Below are 19,781 nucleotides of genomic sequence, written 5' to 3' on the forward strand. Positions count from 1 at the left end.
AGAAGGCTTCCATGTCATGGGGTGAGGAGGCAGCCCTACAACTTAAAAAATAGTTTCTTTTTGAAGTCACTCTGCCTTCATAAATAAATCATTTCCATTAAGGGATCGAGCCATAATGGAAATAATGAAGGCAGAGTGACTTTTCTTATCGGTTAATAGTCTGCCTTGCAGGGACCTTTGTGAGTTGCAAGGGATGTTAGGTATGGAAATAAAGTTGATGAAGACAGACCTGGCTCTGTGTGTTGCTTTCTGAAGACAGAGTAACAACTGGCGACAAAGGAGAAACGGCTCGAGAAATGGCTTGCGCTGTGAATGGTGTGCCCGATGTAGTCCGCATTGTCCTCTGACTCCACCACGATCTGTGGTGTCTTGAGCCTTTGCTGTCCGCAAGTGGTGTCCTTGATTCTGCCACATTACGTAGCGTACGGAGAACTTTCTGCATACAACTAGCTGGCGGCTGCTATCTGTTGCGCCCCCCGCAGCATTGAGTGTCACCCATCCGTCACAATCCATGGCATCCAGGGCAACTCCTGTTAGCGGTGGTGGCCAATCACTGCGATGTCCTGTGTATGCGCCAGGAGGCAGCTGCCTCACGCTGAGGGTTTGTTTCCCCCGGCTACAGCGCTGCAGCGCTATTATCCAGCCATGGGACGCAGTTCACTACACCCTGCAGGCCGCTGGGAGGAGAGCCGTCACCTACCGCCCGCAATGCTGAATCACGTGTGGGAGAAAGCTGACTCCGGGACTCAGCTGACTGGGGTGGGGGTGGGGGAAGTCCTATGACTTCATAAAGACATTATTTCCGTTACGCTCTTTTAATGGAACACATCTCTTTATGAAGACAAAGTAACTTCAAAAAGAAACTATTTCTTTTGAAGTCTGAGGGCTTCCCTTCGACCCCCCTCCAGAACATGTGGTGGCAGGGCCCCTTGCACCACGGCAGCTGCGGGGACCGCTGCTCGCCAATGGACAGCAACACCAAGGATTGCGCTTTGAATGCCCTCTGTGCTGCAAATCCGCCCCTGTGAATTCCTGATGCACGAGTGGTCATCACTGAAATGAGTGCTAAATGCAATGTGTGCGCGCGAGTACTCAGCAGAAGGCGTGAACTTGGCTCCCATAGTTGGACATTTCGCTTCTCTGACGTCATCAGTAGAGACGAGGGCACCGAAATCGAGAATAAGTTGAAGCCCAGCAAACCATGTCGACTGAAGTCGGGCATATTTCACTTCTATCCTTAACCTTCGCCCGTCAGTACATTTTATTAGTCTTTTTAAACAATAACATAATACAGAAAAGACGTTTTTCTTTTAATGCTCTGACAGTTTGGAATTCCAGAGCAGCCGGTGGGAGTCTGCTCTAAAGCGGGGATGTGCATCAAGGGGTGTGGGGTAATGGCACAAGTCATAGTGTGGCTCTCAAAGACCCCTGCTTCACCCACCGTCACATGCGGGCCTTGGCTCAGTAGAAGGAGCCTGCACCTGTGGCCTGAGGTCCCATCAGCCAGCAATGGCTCGGGAGCCGCCAGCCTAGCTGGAGAAATCCAACTGCCTCGGCACTGGCCGTTTAGCACACTTTTAAGGACTACACAAGTATGTGATGGCTTCATGCTATATGTTAAATGTTATAATGTTTGTGTTTGTCCTATTTCCTATTCATGCAGTAGAACCTCTTTGTTCTGGGGAACCACTCAGCAATAATGCACGTTAATTCCTAAAATTGGCATGGTGCCACCTCAAAACTTAGGGGGGTGTCGTTTTTCCTAAGTATTAGGACCTCATAGTCCCATTTCAGTGGCCAAAGACAACTAATTCAGCCAATTTTCACACCTGTGCCATTTCCTAGCACTGATAACTTATTCCTTCCTTCCTTCCTTCCTTCCTTCCTTCCTTCCTTCCTTCCTTCCTTCCTTCCTTCCTTCCTTCCTTCCTTCCTTCCTTCCTTCCTTCCTTCCTTCCTTCCTTCCTTCCTTCCTTCCTTCCTTCCTTCCTTCCTTCCTTCCTTCCTTCCTTCCTTCCTTCCTTCCTTCCTTCCCTTCCCTTCCCTTCCCTTCCCTTCCCTTCCCTTCCCTTCCCTTCCCTTCCCTTCCCTTCCCTTCCCTTCCCTTCCCTTCCCTTCCCTTCCCTTCCCTTCCCTTCCCTTCCCTTCCCTTCCCTTCCTTTCTTTCATCACAGGGTTCATACCAGTCTGCAGCCTCGGCTTGTCCCAGATGGGACGTATGAACTACGGCAAGGATGTCAGCACCCTCAAGTACTTCACCATCTGCGGGCTGCAAGAGGGCTTCGAACCCTTCGCAGTCAATACAAACCGGGACATCACCATGTGGCTGAGCAAGAGGCTACCTCAGTTTATTCCGGTGCCGACCAACCACGAGCACATTGAGGTCTGTGATCAGCGCTATATTTCTTCTGTACACTTTGTCAACACTAGCACAATTTGTCATGTCAATAAAGTTCATTTGGACTCTAGATATGTTTCATCTATGGAAAGGGGCACTTCAAGTTCCAATTTAGGGGCTCATTATGGGTGAACCTAGAAATAGCGCAGAAGGGACTGCTTATTATTGCACCACTGTGCAAGCCGTCCACGCCATGCTTTTGATCTGATGTGCCAACGGTTGCAGTAGTAACACAGAAATCTGCGCGGATCCGGGTTTGTGTTATATTTACACCATTAACAAAACAGATTATAAATTCCTCGTTTCATGGATTCCTATGGTATCCACCTGCTTTTTGCAAGCATGAAAATCCACATGATCTCCGCCTGCACCAAAAAATCAAACCTGGGCGGAGATCCTCTTGTATTTGTGAGGTGGAGCGGATGGAGGTGGCAGATTCGGTAATTATGATCCATGTTCCTCTCTGCCTCATCCACACAACAAAATCGCGTAGTGAGCAAAAAACAGTGTGTAAAACCTTTAACGCATGGTTTTTACCCACCATGAAAAAAAGAAGCCCAGATGAAAGCAAGCCCTTAAATGTACTACTTTCACTTTGATTTATCTGGAGACATGTCTAGTACAATTTCTGGAACAAATAAGGTGGGAAAGAACATCTGAATGCCCACAGCCATGATGCGTACTTTCAGATGTCATTTCTTTTTATTGCAAGTGGTGAGCTGCACCCAAAAACTTTTTGGGAAAATATGCCCCCTTGTGAATTGAATTTGGACATGAGGATCTCAAAGATTCTGCAAGAACTCCTACATTTGCTCCAGTTGTACCTCTTGCTTCAGGTACAAGGTAGCAAGTGTAAATCAGAGATTTTCATGGGAAGCTGATGATTTGCTCCTGTGAAATATCTGCAAATTAGGCCCCTAGTTTATGGAAATGTATGTGAGTTGGCACAAATTAGTAACATCCTAGCTACACACAACATCCACATCCACCAATACGCCAATACGCCGATGACACACAGCTATACCTCAGGATTAACTCTATCAAGGACATCCATGAGCTAAAAACCTGTCACTCTCTGATCCAGTCTTGGATGTCAAGTGCACACTTAAAGTTCAACCACTCCAAGACCGAATTACTACTCCTCACCAACAACACCCAACACCCAGACATACAGACCTGGCTATCAACCATGAACTTTGAGGGCTTCACATCCAAGCTCACCTCCTGCGCCAGGTTCCTTGGGTTCCACATCGACAAACACCTCTCCTTCAAGACACACATAGCTTGGTATTCGCTCTCGCTCCTGTAAATAAAATCAAGCCCTTCCTCCCTCGTGACAGCTTCAGATCCACTGTTCAAGCACTGGTCCTATCCCACCTGGATGGGGGTAATCCTGGAAGGCCTCCCATCATCCTCCCTTGTGCACCTGAGAAGTGTCCTACACGCGGCTGCACGCCTCATCAAGGGTCTGCGCAGATATTACATTACATTACATTACATTTGTTATACGCACTATTGACACTCGGGCATAAAGGCGCGGACTACAGAGAATGACAAACAACACCGAGAAGCAGCGATAAGGGAGAGGTCCAGGAAGCCTTAAAGGAGATTTTATGAGATCCCCAGTCAGTAGACGGAACAGTTGGAAGAATCCGAATTTTTAGAGATGTCAGGCGAATAAGAGGGTCTTCAGTTCCTTCTTAAAAGTGAGGAGAGAGGAGTGACTCCTCAGGCTTATTGGAATATTATTCCAGAGAGAGGGGGCCTTCACATTAAATGCTCCCTTTTCCGCCTTTGATGTCTTACATCTTGGCTGTTTGATAGGGTTTAAGGAACCTGATCTCAGGGATCTATGATTACACTTTTCTTTTATGTGCTGTTGTAAATACACTGGCATTATTTGAAGCCGGCATTTAAAGACTATAACTAGCACTCTAAAGTTAATCCGGGATTCAATAGGAAGCCAGTACAAGGAGCGTCTAGCCTCGGTTACATGGCTGTGCCTAGGTAGTCTGAGTACTACTCTAACCGCCCAATTCTGGGCAACCTCTAGTCTGTGCAATTCTCGTTGACTGATGCCCAGCAGGAGACTGCAACAATAATCCAACTTAGCACCGATTATTGCCCTAGCTATTGTCTCAGCGCTTTCTTGGGAGATCATGGGTCTCAAGTGAGCCAACAATTTGATGTAATAGACTACCCCCGCCACCACAGATGAGACATGTGCTTTAATGCTTAGTGTCGGGTCCAGTATTACTCCTAGAATTTTAGTTTTTGATAAAGGAGAAATAATGTCATCTCCCAGTTTAAATGCACTATAGTCTTGATTTAATGTGTTAATTGCCTTAGAGCTGCCTACAATCAGCAACTCCGTCTTACTGCGATTTAGAGCTAGGAAGTTATCAAGCATCCACTTTTTAATCAGTGCGAATACTCTATTAACCTGCGCCTCATCATTTATATGATGACCTGTTAAAGTTATGACACATTGGGTGTCATCTGCATAATTGGAGAACACAACCCCCTCCTCCTGTAGCATAAAGAAGAAAGGGGCCATGAACAAATTGTACAGACATGGAGACAAACTTGCCCCTTGTGGTACCCCGTAAAGAACTGAAAGTGGGGTAGCTTTGGCAGTAGCTAAGCAAACTCTACTTGTTCTATGCTCTAAAAATGAAGCGATCCACATAGCTGCCGAGTCCGAGAAATTTGCCACCTCTTGCAGCCTTGGAATAAGGATTGCGTGTTCAATTAAATCAAATGCCGCTGATTGATCCAATGAAATGATCAGGGACAAACCACTTCTATCCATTTCCCACATCACCCCGGCCCTCATTGACCTTCACTTGCTCCCACCGCACGCACAAACCACCTCGAAGTCTTGCTGCATCATCTACAAGGCAGTCACCCTCAAGTCACCCAGCTACCTCACAGAGAAACTCAGACTCTCCGGCGGACAGTGCACCACCAGGAGTCAGGACACGTGCAGACTTGAAATCGGCCACTGCAAAAAGGAAAGGTCCAGAAAACAAGCCTTCTCTGCCTACGCCCCAAGACTATGGAACCCTCTCCCCATTGGCATCACAGTCACCCCTATGATCCTACAGTGCAGAAAAGAACTCAAGACCCACCTCTTCAAGGGGTCTCTCCTCAACACCTAGGCCATCACGTTGGCCCTCGGGCCTTCTGACTCACTATACACTGCCCGCCCCTCTCCCGCCTGCCACCCGGTACAGCTGTGCTCCACCTCTGTGCCTCTCTGTACCTTACCCCCGTTGTATATCTGTTCTCTTGTTATCACTGAAGAGTGCTCTGTTATGCATCTGTAATGTTGTACACCCCTGTAAAGCACCCTGTTATGTATCTGTAGTGGTGTAAAGCGCTATGTTGCTTCTAGGAGCTATGCGCTAAAAAAGATACAATAATAATAATACCAATAATAATAAGTCTTTAGGCCTTGATAGCTAAGTTTATGGTATTTAAGACCCCTACATACATACATAAATACACAGGAATCAACATAAGGATTTGTTGAGCAGGAGCTAAAAGTAGCTCTTGGGTATAGGAGATAAACCAACAGAGCAGCTAGGCGCAAGAAGCAATTGCATACCAAGCTGAAAAGGCAAATTTTAAAGTTATGTAATGTATATACAACCATTTTGTTTAAATGTCTTCTAAATGTGTCCTAATGCATATATACATACATTCCGAAATGGCCCGGGATAATCTGACACAGTTATTTATGTAAGGCTCCAGTTGAGCAGGGGAGTTAAACGTAGATCATGGTGGCTGTTGGTATCAAGCTAACCAGGTTCTTTTAGGCTACACTCAGGAGGCAATTCTCTCCAAGCTCCTGGTAATTTCGAAGACTGCATACAATACGTTACTAACATGTCCTTGGACATTAGTGAATTGATCCTAGAATGCAGCGTTTCTGATTCCTACATTTTACCTTAATTGACCATGATAACATATTTAATTGAAAACTCGCTTGACGAGAAATGTATTTAAGATTCTTTATTTGTCTCCCAACGGACAGGTGACGAGGATAGATGGCACTATTGACAGCTCCCCATGCCTGAAGGTCACACAGAAGACATTTGGGGCACAAAACAGCACCAACAACATCATGTTCTACCGCCTCAGCATGCCCATTGAATGTGCCGAGATGTACTCGAAAACAGCACCAGTTGGCCTACCGGCCACTAACCTGTTCCTCCCGAAAAGCGAGCTTGATGACTTTGATGCTGAATCAGATTTTGAGGTTCTTATGAAGACCGCGCATGGTCACCTGGTGCCCGAAAGGGCAGAGAAAGAAAAGGAATCTTCAAAACCTGAGCTAAACAATCACAAGGACTACACACAAGAGAAGCCTTCACGCTTGAAACAAAGGTGAGCCATGATGTTGTGATACAGTTTGTGACATTACAAATGTATTTTACCAATGGTAGGCCTTGGTTCTCGCTTCATCAACACATGTAGTGAATATGCTTGAGTCTAGTTGTTATGCTGTTGCAGTCATCGGCCATGCCTTTCTGAAGGAAATGGCAGAACTGGATAAAGGTTTTATCCATCCCAGCCTCTTCATTCCTGAAAAATGATGCTCTGCTTTGGTGGAACTCTTTTCATTTGTTGTGGGGTTCAGGCGCTGAAACCTCATGCCTGAGAGTTATTTGGGGAACTCTCACCAACGGGTGCACTAATTGGCTGAGCTTTGATTGCTGAAGGTGCCATGTTTTCATTTTGTTGTACGATTTAAAAGAGGCATGTGGGAAATTGGACAATTTTGCTTTCATAACTTTCATAAAGTTTTGCACTAATTTGAATCCATGTTCACGAAATTGGTGACATTTTGCTACTTAAAAATCTGAAAGGTAACTTTGCAGGAAATAAATGGTACAAAACTAAGCAATTCATGTTTCAAAATCTGAAAATGTGCCGTAAAAATGTCTGCAACTGAACGTTTGCTCTAGAGTTTCTCAAAAAACGAAGGCGTAACTGTGTGGCTTGCATGGACAATGTGCCTCCTGGTGGATTTTATTTCCAGCAATTTCACCAGAGGTGTAATTAAAAAATCACTTCCTAATTTTACAATTTCTCAAATTCGTGAAATGAAGCATTGTGAATTTCATGTAATTTCACCAGTGGAATTACAATTTGACAGACCCCTAATATCATGTATTTTCCCCATGGCAACTGAAAAACCCTGCAGGTCACTTTTTAAAAGTTTCATTTGTTAAAAATTTCCTGATGAAGTTAAAATCAAGAAAATAGAGAGCAAAAAGTAAAACCATAGCATACCTGTGCATGAATGTTCATATTGCTGTTTAGGCATGACACTCATCTTGAGTAATAAAATAAGAGACAGCATTTGGGATTGGTGAAAGGAAATAGAAGGGAGGGCTAGGGAGCAGGGTATGGGGCAATGAAGTGAGTACACTAAACGAACTGAAATTACAGTCTGCAATACACAGATTATCCAGAATTGCAGTACTCCGGTTACTTTTCTAGGAGAAAATGGGGGCCAAGTGGAATTTTAAAAACTTTAAAAATGCCATCTGGCTAGAAGAAGTGTGAGTTCTTCATTTATGGAGTTGCATTATCAGAGTTGAAAATCAGGAGGACACAGGGTTTGAATGTTTCCTGTGCAATAATGTGGAAGGCAGTTTAAGGATTCCTTCAAAGGAGATGGTAACTTTCTGCAAGCTATAGCTTGTCCTGGAGGAGGGAAGGATGGTTTTGGTCAGGTTATCGTGTATAATATGCACACATTTATGAATGTCATACAGGCACTGAGGACTAGGTGTAATGCAAACTTGGTTATGTAGACCACACAAGCTGCTGAAATATTGTTTATTATTACCCGGCGAGAGTCAAGCAGAATGCAGCACGCATTCTGATTGGCTCTCGCCGGATCCTTACCCAGCCGAGAATCCTTTGCTCGGGCCTATAACTATGGGCCCCGGGGCATTACCTGAGTCGGTAATGCCCCCGCCGCTCAGGTCATATTGCTTAAATAGTGAAAGTGACACTTTAGAGCGATCACAAAGGATGGCATTTCATTTGTTGATATGGATTAGACAAAAGCTTGCACTACCGTTTCAAAGTCTTCCGGAGGGAGGAGAAATTATCCTTAGCAGATGAAGTGCAACTTGTAAAGCATTTCATACGTAGTGTTGGCAGAAATAAGCTAATATCGAGGGTGAAAGATGAATTTCTTTATCACCTTTCAGGAAAGTCTTTTATGATTTATCAGTTAGGGGTTCTAGCAGAACCTTTATGAAAAGCTGGCATGTGTAAAGTAAGGTTGGCTCTGCTTATGAGGCCGGCAATTATCTAAGACATGTGCTTAAAAGAACAGGAAGCAGAGGAGGATGCCGAAGGGCAGGGAAGATGTGGACGGGCGTCATGTGGACTTGTTGGAAACAATTTCCAGTTAGCCTACACGCAGATCAAGGTGCTGCGACGACTTCCTTTAATGTCATCCGTCACATGAGAAGGTTTTGATCGCCTAATTAGGGAGCTGAAGCAGGTGTTTGCAAATTCTAACACGGCAGAATTGGTGTTGCACCCAAGGTGCACACTCCACCGGATGCCGTACAGAACGCCACGAGAGTCGAGATGAGCCCGGAGTGCAAATACGCCTGCCCTTATAAAGGCGTCAGCAGGAATTGGGAATGTCGGAAGGATCCAAAGTAAGAGTTTCTAGCAGTGAAGAGACTCTCAGGTCTGAATAGATGTGCTGATTAGTAAGTTTGCGGGTAAAGTTAGTCAATTACTCCAGATCATAAAGGAAGAAGAAGGGCATGAGACAGACTGCAACAATTATTTATCTTTTTGAATATTAATGATGTGTGGTTTTAGGATCAGCGTAACACTGTTTAATTGTCTTTTTTAATTTGCTCAGAGTTTTTCGTGTGATTTGGTATATGCAATTATTTCATTGCTATTTTCATTTTTTTTAACCCCTTTCCACAACTATGTAATTTCTGAATGAAGGAAATGATGTTTTATAAGAACCTTGACACCCAAATACGTATTGAATTCTTGTAAAGTTTTATACGTTTTAAAGTTTTAACTAGGATTTTTGTAAGCTCTTATTTGATTCTGATAATATCTTTATAAGAACATCAATATCAAATGTTTTTATTCATGGCCTGTGGCTAAAATCATCTCCCTGTTTTATTGTTGCTCCACTGAATGGTGATAGGAGAATAGGAGAAGGGTGAAATCGTGCATTGCTCTCCCAGGGTTATATGCCAGTCAGCTGAATGCTGCACACAGCTACCTGCAACTGTAATAAACGCAATGCATATTTATTTATTTAAATTTATATAGCGCGCAAGTAACCCATAGTATAATGTATTCTCCCATGCACCTCTCACCCACTCCTCAGACTTATCTCGCACCCACACCCAGACTCTAACCTCTCCCACCCCGAGCCTTTCTCCCATTGGAAGTTATGTGATCAAGTGCATTATTTGATAAATGCAATCTTCCCATGCCCAAACATCCCGCGAAGAGTTGGGGCCCTGTAAAGATTTTCTCGCTTAATCTCACTGTGAGATTCGGTCATTTCGACTGGGTCACTCGTCCATGGGAAGCACTTGAGTTTCCTCAGGAAAAATGTGCAGGGTCGTGCAAGTCAATCTTAAACATATTCCCAAAGGCCTTATTCCTCATCTAAAATGTGTACTCAGATCTTATATATTTTGAACTGTTCAGACTTGAGAAGGTGTTGCTTTAGACTATGGGTCTCATTACGAGGTTGGAGGTGCTATTAGCGCCATAGCTGCCTCCAAAACCTTACCGACTCCGCCCTGGTGAATGGAGCAATTACCGGTCCATTCCAAGGTTGGCAAGACCTGTAATTCCCCATTCACCAGGGCCCTTCCCCATTCCCATTGAGCCCCCATAGGGCTCAATGGGAATGGGGAAGGTGCTAATAACGGTACCACAAATTGCGGTACCGTTATTAGCTCCAAAGTCCTGTTGCGGGTCCTGCCCTTAACGCCTGGAAAAACCAGGCGTTAAGGGAGGACCCGCAAAGGGAACTCGTAGTAGGGCAGTAAGGAATTACAGGCACCGGTGCCCTTACCGGTGCCGGTAATCCCTTACCGGCCACCTCTTAATGAGGCCCAATGTATTTATTCATATAAATGATCAATATTGTTGGTATTTGTATATAATTGCCCAACCAGGAACTAGTTCCAGTCCTCCCGATTATGAGGTGCAAACCCAACAGGAGGTACTATCTCAGGCACGTGCATGGAGGTATTACCTCCACAAAATGGAGCAATTACCTCCAAAGGCATTACCTCCAGAGGTTATTCCGCCATTCCGCAATTACGTCCTACGGTACTTCGGAAAGGGGACTAACCAAAACTGGATAAACGAGTGGAGATTCAGCAGTTACCAGCGCGGGTAAATGTAACATGCTGCATGCGCACCCAAACCAACATGCTCACCTTTGCCCTACCCCACAATCTGATCTCATACACAACACACCACCATATGCACTCCATCCCACACTCAACTTCCTTACCGACCAGGTCGGACACCACCCACTCCACCTCAGGCTCTGTAGACTAAGAACTCGCACCAAACACCTCCTTACTCTCCGCAGTACTCCACACTCCACACTCCTTAGGAACTACAGACTCAGCTCTCGCACCCATACTTCAGCCGCCCAGACTTCCTTCCCTGACCACGCTCACTACCTTAGCTCTCATCACGCTGCATGTGCCACGCCCAAGCCTCACACACCCAAATTCACACCGCCCACCCCCAGCACCACCAACACTCACACTCTACATCCAAATTTAAGATGCGCTCTCATCAACGCGCGCTCTGTCCATGCCCATGCCATTGAAATCAATGACCTTATCACCACCCACAATCTCGACATACTTGCCATTTCCGAAACCTGGCTCCATGAAGCCTCCAGTCCTTCCATTCACCTCGCTCTCCCTGAAAACTATACCATCCTTAAACAGGACCGTAAAAACTTAAAAATTGGTGGCGGCGTGGCCCTCATCTTTAAGGACACCCTCTCCATAAGAATGTGTAATCAACAATGGGACAATAACGCCGATCTCCTCACTGCCAAACTAGCCCTTTCACCTAATTGCACCATAAACTTCTTTATCACCTACAGACCACCAGGATCTCCCCTTGACTACCAAAAGCAGCTCCTCCAAAACATAGGCAACAACCTCAAAAGCACCACCAAAAGCATCCTTCTAGGGGACATTAATCTTGGCTTAGCTGACCCGAAGGACAAAGCAGCCGCAAATTTAGCCAAAGAATTATCTAACATGGGGTTCGAACACAAAATTACTGCACCCACTCACAGCAAAGGCAGATCCATTGACTGGCTAGCTGATCACAACTGCTCATCTGCAATTACCTCCATCTCAGCCCTTCCATGGACGGACCATCACCTCATCCAATTCACCATTCCTACCACGCCCACTCATAAAACCTTAACTCATGCCCCACCCGCTAAAGTAAGAAGCTCCAAAAAACTCACTGCTGCCAACCTCGCCCCTCTCCTTGATACCCCGCAACTCAAGCATCCTTTCCCCCTTGACCCCACATCTCTAGCCAACATCTACTCCAGCACACTCACTCAAGCCATCGATTTCATTGCCCCGCTAGAAGAAAAAAAAGGAAAAAAATCAATACACTGCAATTCCTGGTTCACTGAAGAACTATCCGTCCTACGCATTAAGAAACGCAAAGCCCTATCCAGGTGGCAAGCAGCGCCTAACCAATCCTCGCTTAATGACTTTAAAGAGATCTCTCTGACCTACAAAAAAGCCATATTCCTTGCTAAATCCGAATCCTACAACCAGAGAATCACTAACGCCAGTTCCAAATCAAGAGAAATTTTCTCCATATTCAAAGAACTCACCACACCAGCCTCCAGCCCAGACGAAATCATCAAGGACGAAGCATGGTGTACAGGCATCCAGGCTGCTCTCCTCAACAAAGTTAAATTACTCCAAGACAAAATAGCCTCCCAACGCAAAGCTCTCAACACCCCCACCTGCCCGCCCATACCTCTCACCTACAACTCTCCTTCACAAACACCCCTCTTTGCCTTCAGAGAAGTCTCAGAGACGGAAGTCAAGGACCTCCTTAAAAAAATCAAACCCTCCACATGCAAAGGGGATATCTGCCCACCCTCCGTAATCAAAGAGTGCGCAGAATACCTCACCCCCATCATCACGGCTTTTATCAATGCCTCTTTCGCGTCTGGAAGTGTACCACAATGCCTAAAAGAAGCCTGGGTCCGCCCACTCCTAAAAAAACCCTCTCTCGATCCTTCCTCCCCTAACAACTATCGCCCCATCACCACCGTCCCCTTTCTCCTTAAAATCCTAGACAAAGCCGCACACAATCAAATCCAACACTACCTGGAAACCAACACCATCCTAGGAAAAAGACAGTCAGGTTTCCGCAAAGGCCATGGGACTGAATCTGCTCTTCTAGATTTAAAAAATCAAATTACTAAAATAATGGACACAGGCAAACCTGCCCTCCTCCTCCTACTCGACCTTTCAGCAGCATTCGATCTGGTCGACCACAGCATTCTCACATCGCACCTCTCCAATGCTGCACACTTCTCTCACAAGGCTACCACGTGGATCACATCCTTCCTTGAAGGCAGGGCCATGAAAGTGTACTCTGACCAGGATAGCGCCCCCCCCACCACTATCAATTGTGGAGTCCCACAAGGGTCCTGCACCGCACCGACCCTCTACAACCTATTCACCAAACCCCTCTTTGACTTACTGGACTCCCTCAACATAGCGTATACCAACTACGCTGATGACACGCAGGTCCTCCTCCCCCTCTCTGGAGACTACGACCTTGACTCAGAAGCCCTCATCAAAATCTACTCGACTATCCAAACATGGATGGCTATCAATGGTCTCTGCCTAAACGGAGACAAAACCGAAATCATCATCCTAGCCCCTAACAAAACGCTAACCAAACTCAGCCCCGATTATTCGCACATGAACATCGACAGTATTAGCATACCTGTCTCCTCTGCCGTCAAGACCTTAGGAGTCTACATTGACGCGACACTCTCAATGACAAGACAAACCAGCGCCATTGCCTCAGCTTCTGCTCTGACTACCAAACTCATCTACGCCATAAAACCCTACCTCACCACGCCCAACTGCCTCTCCATAGCCAGAGCTACGATAGGAGCCAGATTAGACTACTGTAACGCCCTCCTGGCAGGCACTTCGTCAAAAAACCTAAACAGGCTCCAAATAGTGCAAAACAATGCCCTCCGTGCTGCACTACACATTCCCAAAACTGACCATATCTCACAGGCCAGAAGACGCGTCCACTGGCTCCCAGTCAAGGAAAGGATCAACTTTAAAATCCTCACCCTCACACACAAATGCATCAATCACACAGCACCCCCCTACCTATCTGAAACTATAACCAAGAACTCCTCCATCCGCCCCAGAAGAAGTCATCACGCCAACCAACTCCAAGTACCCACTGTAAAAAGAGCCAAAGCCGGCGGCATTGGCTTCCCTCACATAGCACCTAAGCTCTGGAATGCCCTCCCCAACTCGCTCAGAGCAGAACCATCGCTGTATCTCTTTCGCAAATCCCTCAAAACCACGCTATTCAACTAACTCCTCCTTCCCTACACCCACTTCAGCTCGCACGCATCTGATACGAAAAGTTTTCGACACAAAATGCTTGCTGTAATGAAAATTGCTTTGTAACCATCTTCCTTCCATTGTAACCAGACTATGTATGTATTCATGTAACAGCGCCACGATGCCCCCGGGCTGACGTGCGCTTTAAATAAATCCGAATAAATAAATAAATAAAATAAATAATTCCGTTTTGCGCAATTAGAACAACTAACTCCTCCAATCTCAAAACGGGGCCCAATGTTAAGGAGGGACAGCAGGTTCTACTCCCTCACATGGTTGAGCTCACACTTGTAGTGATGCACTTGCACTTTTTTTCAGGTTTACTCACATTGCCACATGTTGATGATTTGCAGGTTCATGCTCAGAAGAACAAAGCTGGACTATGCTACAAGCCACTCAACTCGACTTACCGAGGACGTGCTTGCGGATGAGAGGGATGACTATGATCACTTGATGCACACTACAACGGTAAGGTAACCCAAAGTTATGCTATGCCCTTTACTACATGATGCACATCAGATATGTCAAATGTATGCTTGACATTTAAAATAAGGAGAAAATAAAGTCTAACAAAGAACAAATATGTATTTGTTTTGTTATGCTGCCTAGATGTCAGCTTCTGAGTTATAGAAGGTTTGCTAGTTGCAAGAAGGCTTATTGTTTTGCATATTCATCAGAAATATGTTTGAGCAAGGACTCTGTGTCTGATCATGGCATGACAATGTTGGACCATTCACTTGGTTGTACAGAATTAGCCCTGGCCCACTTTGGATGCAGGTGAATGATCCAAATAATTTCCAGAGGAACGCCCTGACAAAAAAGATTTGCTAGGCCTTATTGAACGTTTGGAGGTTTGCCATGTTGAAATCCTATGTGGAGCAGAGGCTCTAGTAAGGAATGCTCTGATGTCACAGAGTGACAATAATAATAAATAAAAGGACCATAGCATGGTATTGGTGCTACAATCCCTCCTGTTCCATCTATAATCATCCTGTTAGCAGCCATTTTTGCGACCTATTAGCAGCCATTTTGTTATTTTACTTGAGAGGATAATTGTTACAAATCCTATGAGCATGAACAAAGAGTTATTTCACATCATACTGGAACCCAATATGGAACCTTAACAGAGAAATAAAACTGAAGTAAAGTGGTACAATAGACAAAACAGCCTTCTCATGATTTAAGGGGCGACCATTCATGGCAATTCTTTCTCTGCGTAATAAATGCCTAGTGGGTCAATTCTCCACCCAACACAAGTTATTCATCAAATGTTTGTGTAAGCTACTCTGCTGGCATAATCGACAACAATTTCCATTTTGGTTTGAAAACAATAAAGCAAACGAGAGGCAAAAAAAGGTGAAATGCTTGGTACAGACTTTAGTTCCTTAGTAAGACGTAGCTGGAATTAGTAAGACGTAGCTCGAAGACTTTTCAAATATTGTGCTTTATCCAGGCAATCATCTTAGCGACATTGCAGCTGCCCTACACATATGAATTATTAGGCTTTCCATTAACATCATTTTATAGGGTTGAATTCTGTTAACAAAGAAAATCCTCATTATTGAAATACATAAAAAGGAGCACAATTGGGATAAAAAGGAAACCACACTTAATAACCAGGTAAATTCTCCATTAAAACAAAACAATACTCAAAACGTTGCTGTCCCTATTCCCTCTCTCTCCTCTCCATTCCCGCAGTGGGGCAGCTCTCGTCTTCTGTAACCTGCTGGAGGCACGGGTACATGGAGCGTTGGTAGCCCCCCATTTCCTTAAGTGGTAGCCGGCTGGGGAAGCATCAATATTTTGCTAGATAGATAGCGCTTCCCAGGATATGTATATGCATGGCGTAATCCCCCTTTTCTTAGTATGCAGGGGAACAGTCCTTGCCCTATCTTTAACAGGTGGTGTCCCCAGCCCCCCTCACCCCTTGGGCACACCACCTCTGCAAGATAGAGTGTTGTGTAAAGACCAGGGTTTGTCATGCATTTGTTTGCTGATTGGGCTGGGGCCATCATCCCTGTTCATTTTCCCGCGAAATCTGCAGCAGTGCCTCTAACATGGGTAGCTGCTAGATGCAAGACCCCATGAGCCTGCACTATGAAGGCCCTCCTTTTGAAAGTGAAGGCAGGCAAATGGGCATAGAGTTTACAAGACTTGGCCCTCCCTAATGAGAGAGCTTGGGCTGAAGCATGCCCAAAACGACCCCATCTGACACCACACACCCTCACACACACCACCACAGACCAAGGGACCTCTCTCCCTTCCATAGTGACCACTCACCTGGTGCTGATGCAGTGCCTTTGAAGGATGGGTAAACCTCATAGACTTGCCTTTTGTTTCTGTGAGATGCCAGAAGAACAATGGACATAGAGAACCAGAAAGAAGCAGGGGGTTTTCAGTTAAAACAGATAACAAGCGGCGGCAGGCAGGAAGGCGACGAGACCAAAATGATGGTGCACTCCTCAAATGAGTTTGCATTGTTATGATCAAATTATAAATGGGAGCTTGATAGGGTGTGCTGGAGGCTGGCATAATAAAGCCATGCCAAAGTAGCTTAACCCCTTAAGTGCCGAGGACGAATATGCTCGTCCTATTTGAATAGACTTGCAAATCCCAAACATGAAAATGGAGGGTGTTCAAAAATTACAATAGCAGTGAAGTCTCGTCAGGAATTGTTGGAGGACTCCACTGGGAAAAGGAATGGGAGATAGGTGGGAGGGGTCATGACACTATGGAATGAAGGGGTGCTGAACTTGGTGAGTGGAAAGGTGCTTGCTCTATTGAATAAAGGGGTGCTGACACTGCCGTATATAGTACAGTATTGTAGTGCTGAGCGTGGTTTAAAATAGTATATATATTTTTTAATAGTAACAATTTGTCTTTTATATATCACTTTAATCTAAAGTGCTTTAATAGGACATATTTAACTGCATTACTATATTACCCAATTCGAAATCGGTACTCATTTATCAACTTTGGAAGGATGAAAAGCTGAGTTGGCCTTGCCGGGATTCGAACCTGCGACCTGCAGATTAAACATAGATCACAGCAATGAGCATTTAACCTGCTGAGCGAAGAGGTGATGATTATCAATGGAGAGCTGAACCATGGAAGATGCAAGTCAGAGACGAGGTGGGCAACAGTAGAAAAGTGGTAGACTGAGGGAGTCAAGAGGTTGACCAGTGGAGTGGAGATTTAGGCCAAGAGCATGTCGATATGGATTTAGGGGAGTGGTGAAGGAGCTCAGTGAGAGGTAGGCCAGGGAAGAGAAAGGTTTGAGATAGAAACAGAGGTGTAGACAGGAGGCAAGGTGGCTGAGGGGAGAGGAATTGAGGGCTAGTGAAGAGGTGCGCATGTGATTAGAGATGTGAATCAGGGGCATTGAGGTGTTGGACAAGGGAGTGGAGATGTGGGCTAAATGAGAGATGTGGGGGCAAAAAGGAGATGTGGACCAAAGGAGAGGTGGTCTACTAGAGAAGTAAGGTGGACCCTGGAAATAGAGATGCAAAGCATGGAGAGTATATATATGCCATGGGATATGTGCACCATGGAAGATCTAGGCAATGGAAGATGTTAGCCACAGGAGTGGTGGGCCAGGGGAATGGAGTAGTAGGCTAAGAGGATAGGGAGGAGAGGCATGAGATTAAGTAACTAGGCTAAATGGTCATGGTTGTAGGCTAGTTGAATAGCGAATTGGACCAGGTGAGTGGAGAATTCATCTAAGGGAGAAGTAACTAGGCTAAATGGTCATGGTTGTAGGCTAGTTGAATAGCGAATTGGACCAGGTGAGTGGAGAATTCATCTAAGGGAGAAGAGCTGAGGGCCAGATGGATGGAGAGGTGGTTAAATGGACTGGAGAACAGTTATGGCATGTGATATTTACTAAGCACAAGTTTGTCATGTATGCTGCCTCTTGAAACAGATGTCAGTTTGGAGTGGCAGATTAGCATCTGTTAATATCAGATCCCTGTAGGGCAGGCCCACAACAATGGTTTGGTCTCACGACCTGAAACCACACCAAATATTACCAACCACCTATCTCTAAACCCATGGCATGTGTCATATGACTTGGCATTTGCAGTAGGTCATTACTTGCTCTATTCGACATTGACATATCTGAACAACAAGCTATTTTACCACAAATGTTTAGGCTTCTGTTAAAATGAACAAGAACAATACATATATTTAGCAAGTACTCCTACCACGGGGACCACGTCTCCCCACTGGTTAAGAAATGTATGGCCCCATGGAGGGAAAGGTTGGAAACCCAAGTTGCTCGGCCATAAACAGCCAAGGATAAAACATGGTAGCATTTTTGCTTTGAAAGCCTTCAGGCACAAAAGAAGTAACCGTGGATCTGAAGTGAGGACTGTCAGAAATGGCCGAGAAGAAGTCCTGGGAGATCAGGTCTGACTGTTGGAAAATCATCTTTGTTCAAAATCCCAGGAAGACCCCTTGGAGAGCATGAGATTTACAACCATCATTGGCTCTCCTCTTTGACACACATAAGCTAGTCAGAAATAATGTTTGTCCCAGTACCCTAAGCCTATCCTTGGAAATGATCACCCTCCAACTGTACCAAGACAAATACCCCAAGAAACTCCCAGTGAGGGACCAAAGTTACAAGGATCCTGATACTCCTCAGAAATACCAAGCACTGCATTAAGAGACCACGTGTTTGACTATGAAAAACAGCAGGCCCATACATAAAGGAATGGGCTGGTGATGTTGGCGAAGGAATTCAGATAAACATAGAGCGACCCACGTCTCCTTAAAAAAAGGGTGACTTTCCTCCTGAGAGCTAAGTGTCAGGCTGAGAGGTCCTGTATCCGCGGAAGCTGCTGAACCCCCGACAATCCCCCTGAGATGTATTTCCCAGAACTAGTTTTCAATACAGCTCTGTAAACTACACCCCAAAGGGAAAGGGGGAATGGGACAACAAAACAACACCAGGCAGACTGCGTCAAGGCTAATCAGTGCTGAACCTGCAGAGGATAAAGAATAACATATACACTTCCTTAATTCACTTACTTAACCTTATGAATGGGAAGACATTAATCCTTAACTAATAACTGAGAATCCTACCTGGTTCTTCTCTTGAAATTTCTTAGAGAAGCGGTTAAGAAGCTGAAAATCTCTCTTACTTGCGATATTTGAAATTCCCAGCAACTTCTTACATTAGGCAAAACTGGAAGTCTTAGTTCTTTGTTTGTCTTTTTTCCAACATGCACTGGTAGTTCAATTAGATTGTCTTTAAAATGTTCTTTCTTGACATTGCAAAACTTTTCAAACTATTTATAATTTTCTTGAGTCTTTAAATCCTTGAAGAAAGAGGAAACACGTGCTAACTGCACACGCAGGTTATTTCCATTAAAATTATCGATGAACTTCACATAGAAATCTTCCTGGTTGAAGAACACGCGCAAACGGATGAAGACGCGCGATCAAAATAATCCACACGCGCAAAAAATCACACGCGCAATAGTCCACACGCGCAAGAATTCACACGCGCAATAGTCCACACGCGCAATAATGTTCTCCTGCGAGACACGCGAAATAAGAACACCCGCGCTATTGAGTTCAAACGCAACGAAGTGATTCTCACGCGCAAAATCACTCGCGATGGAAAAAACACACGCGCACTCACATGGCACGCGACGAACAGATTCTCGCGCTTTGTACACCCGCGC

General features: G+C 45.1%; 1 protein-coding gene across 1 annotated transcript in view; it reads left to right on the forward strand.

Moving 5' to 3' along the window:
* RYR2 (ryanodine receptor 2) overlaps positions 1 to 19,781 on the forward strand; it is a 3,854,281-nt gene that overhangs the window by 1,692,098 nt on the left and 2,142,402 nt on the right. The window contains exons 30-32 of the mRNA XM_069607971.1: positions 2,175 to 2,383; positions 6,438 to 6,790; positions 14,445 to 14,559. Of these exons, the coding sequence (XP_069464072.1) occupies positions 2,175 to 2,383; positions 6,438 to 6,790; positions 14,445 to 14,559 (677 nt within the window). The remainder of the gene's footprint in view (positions 1 to 2,174; positions 2,384 to 6,437; positions 6,791 to 14,444; positions 14,560 to 19,781) is intronic.

The sequence above is a fragment of the Ambystoma mexicanum genome, chromosome 4q (genome assembly GCF_040938575.1).
Source record: "Ambystoma mexicanum isolate Mex_15411 chromosome 4q, UKY_AmexF1_1, whole genome shotgun sequence".
NCBI classification, from domain to species: domain Eukaryota; kingdom Metazoa; phylum Chordata; class Amphibia; order Caudata; family Ambystomatidae; genus Ambystoma; species Ambystoma mexicanum.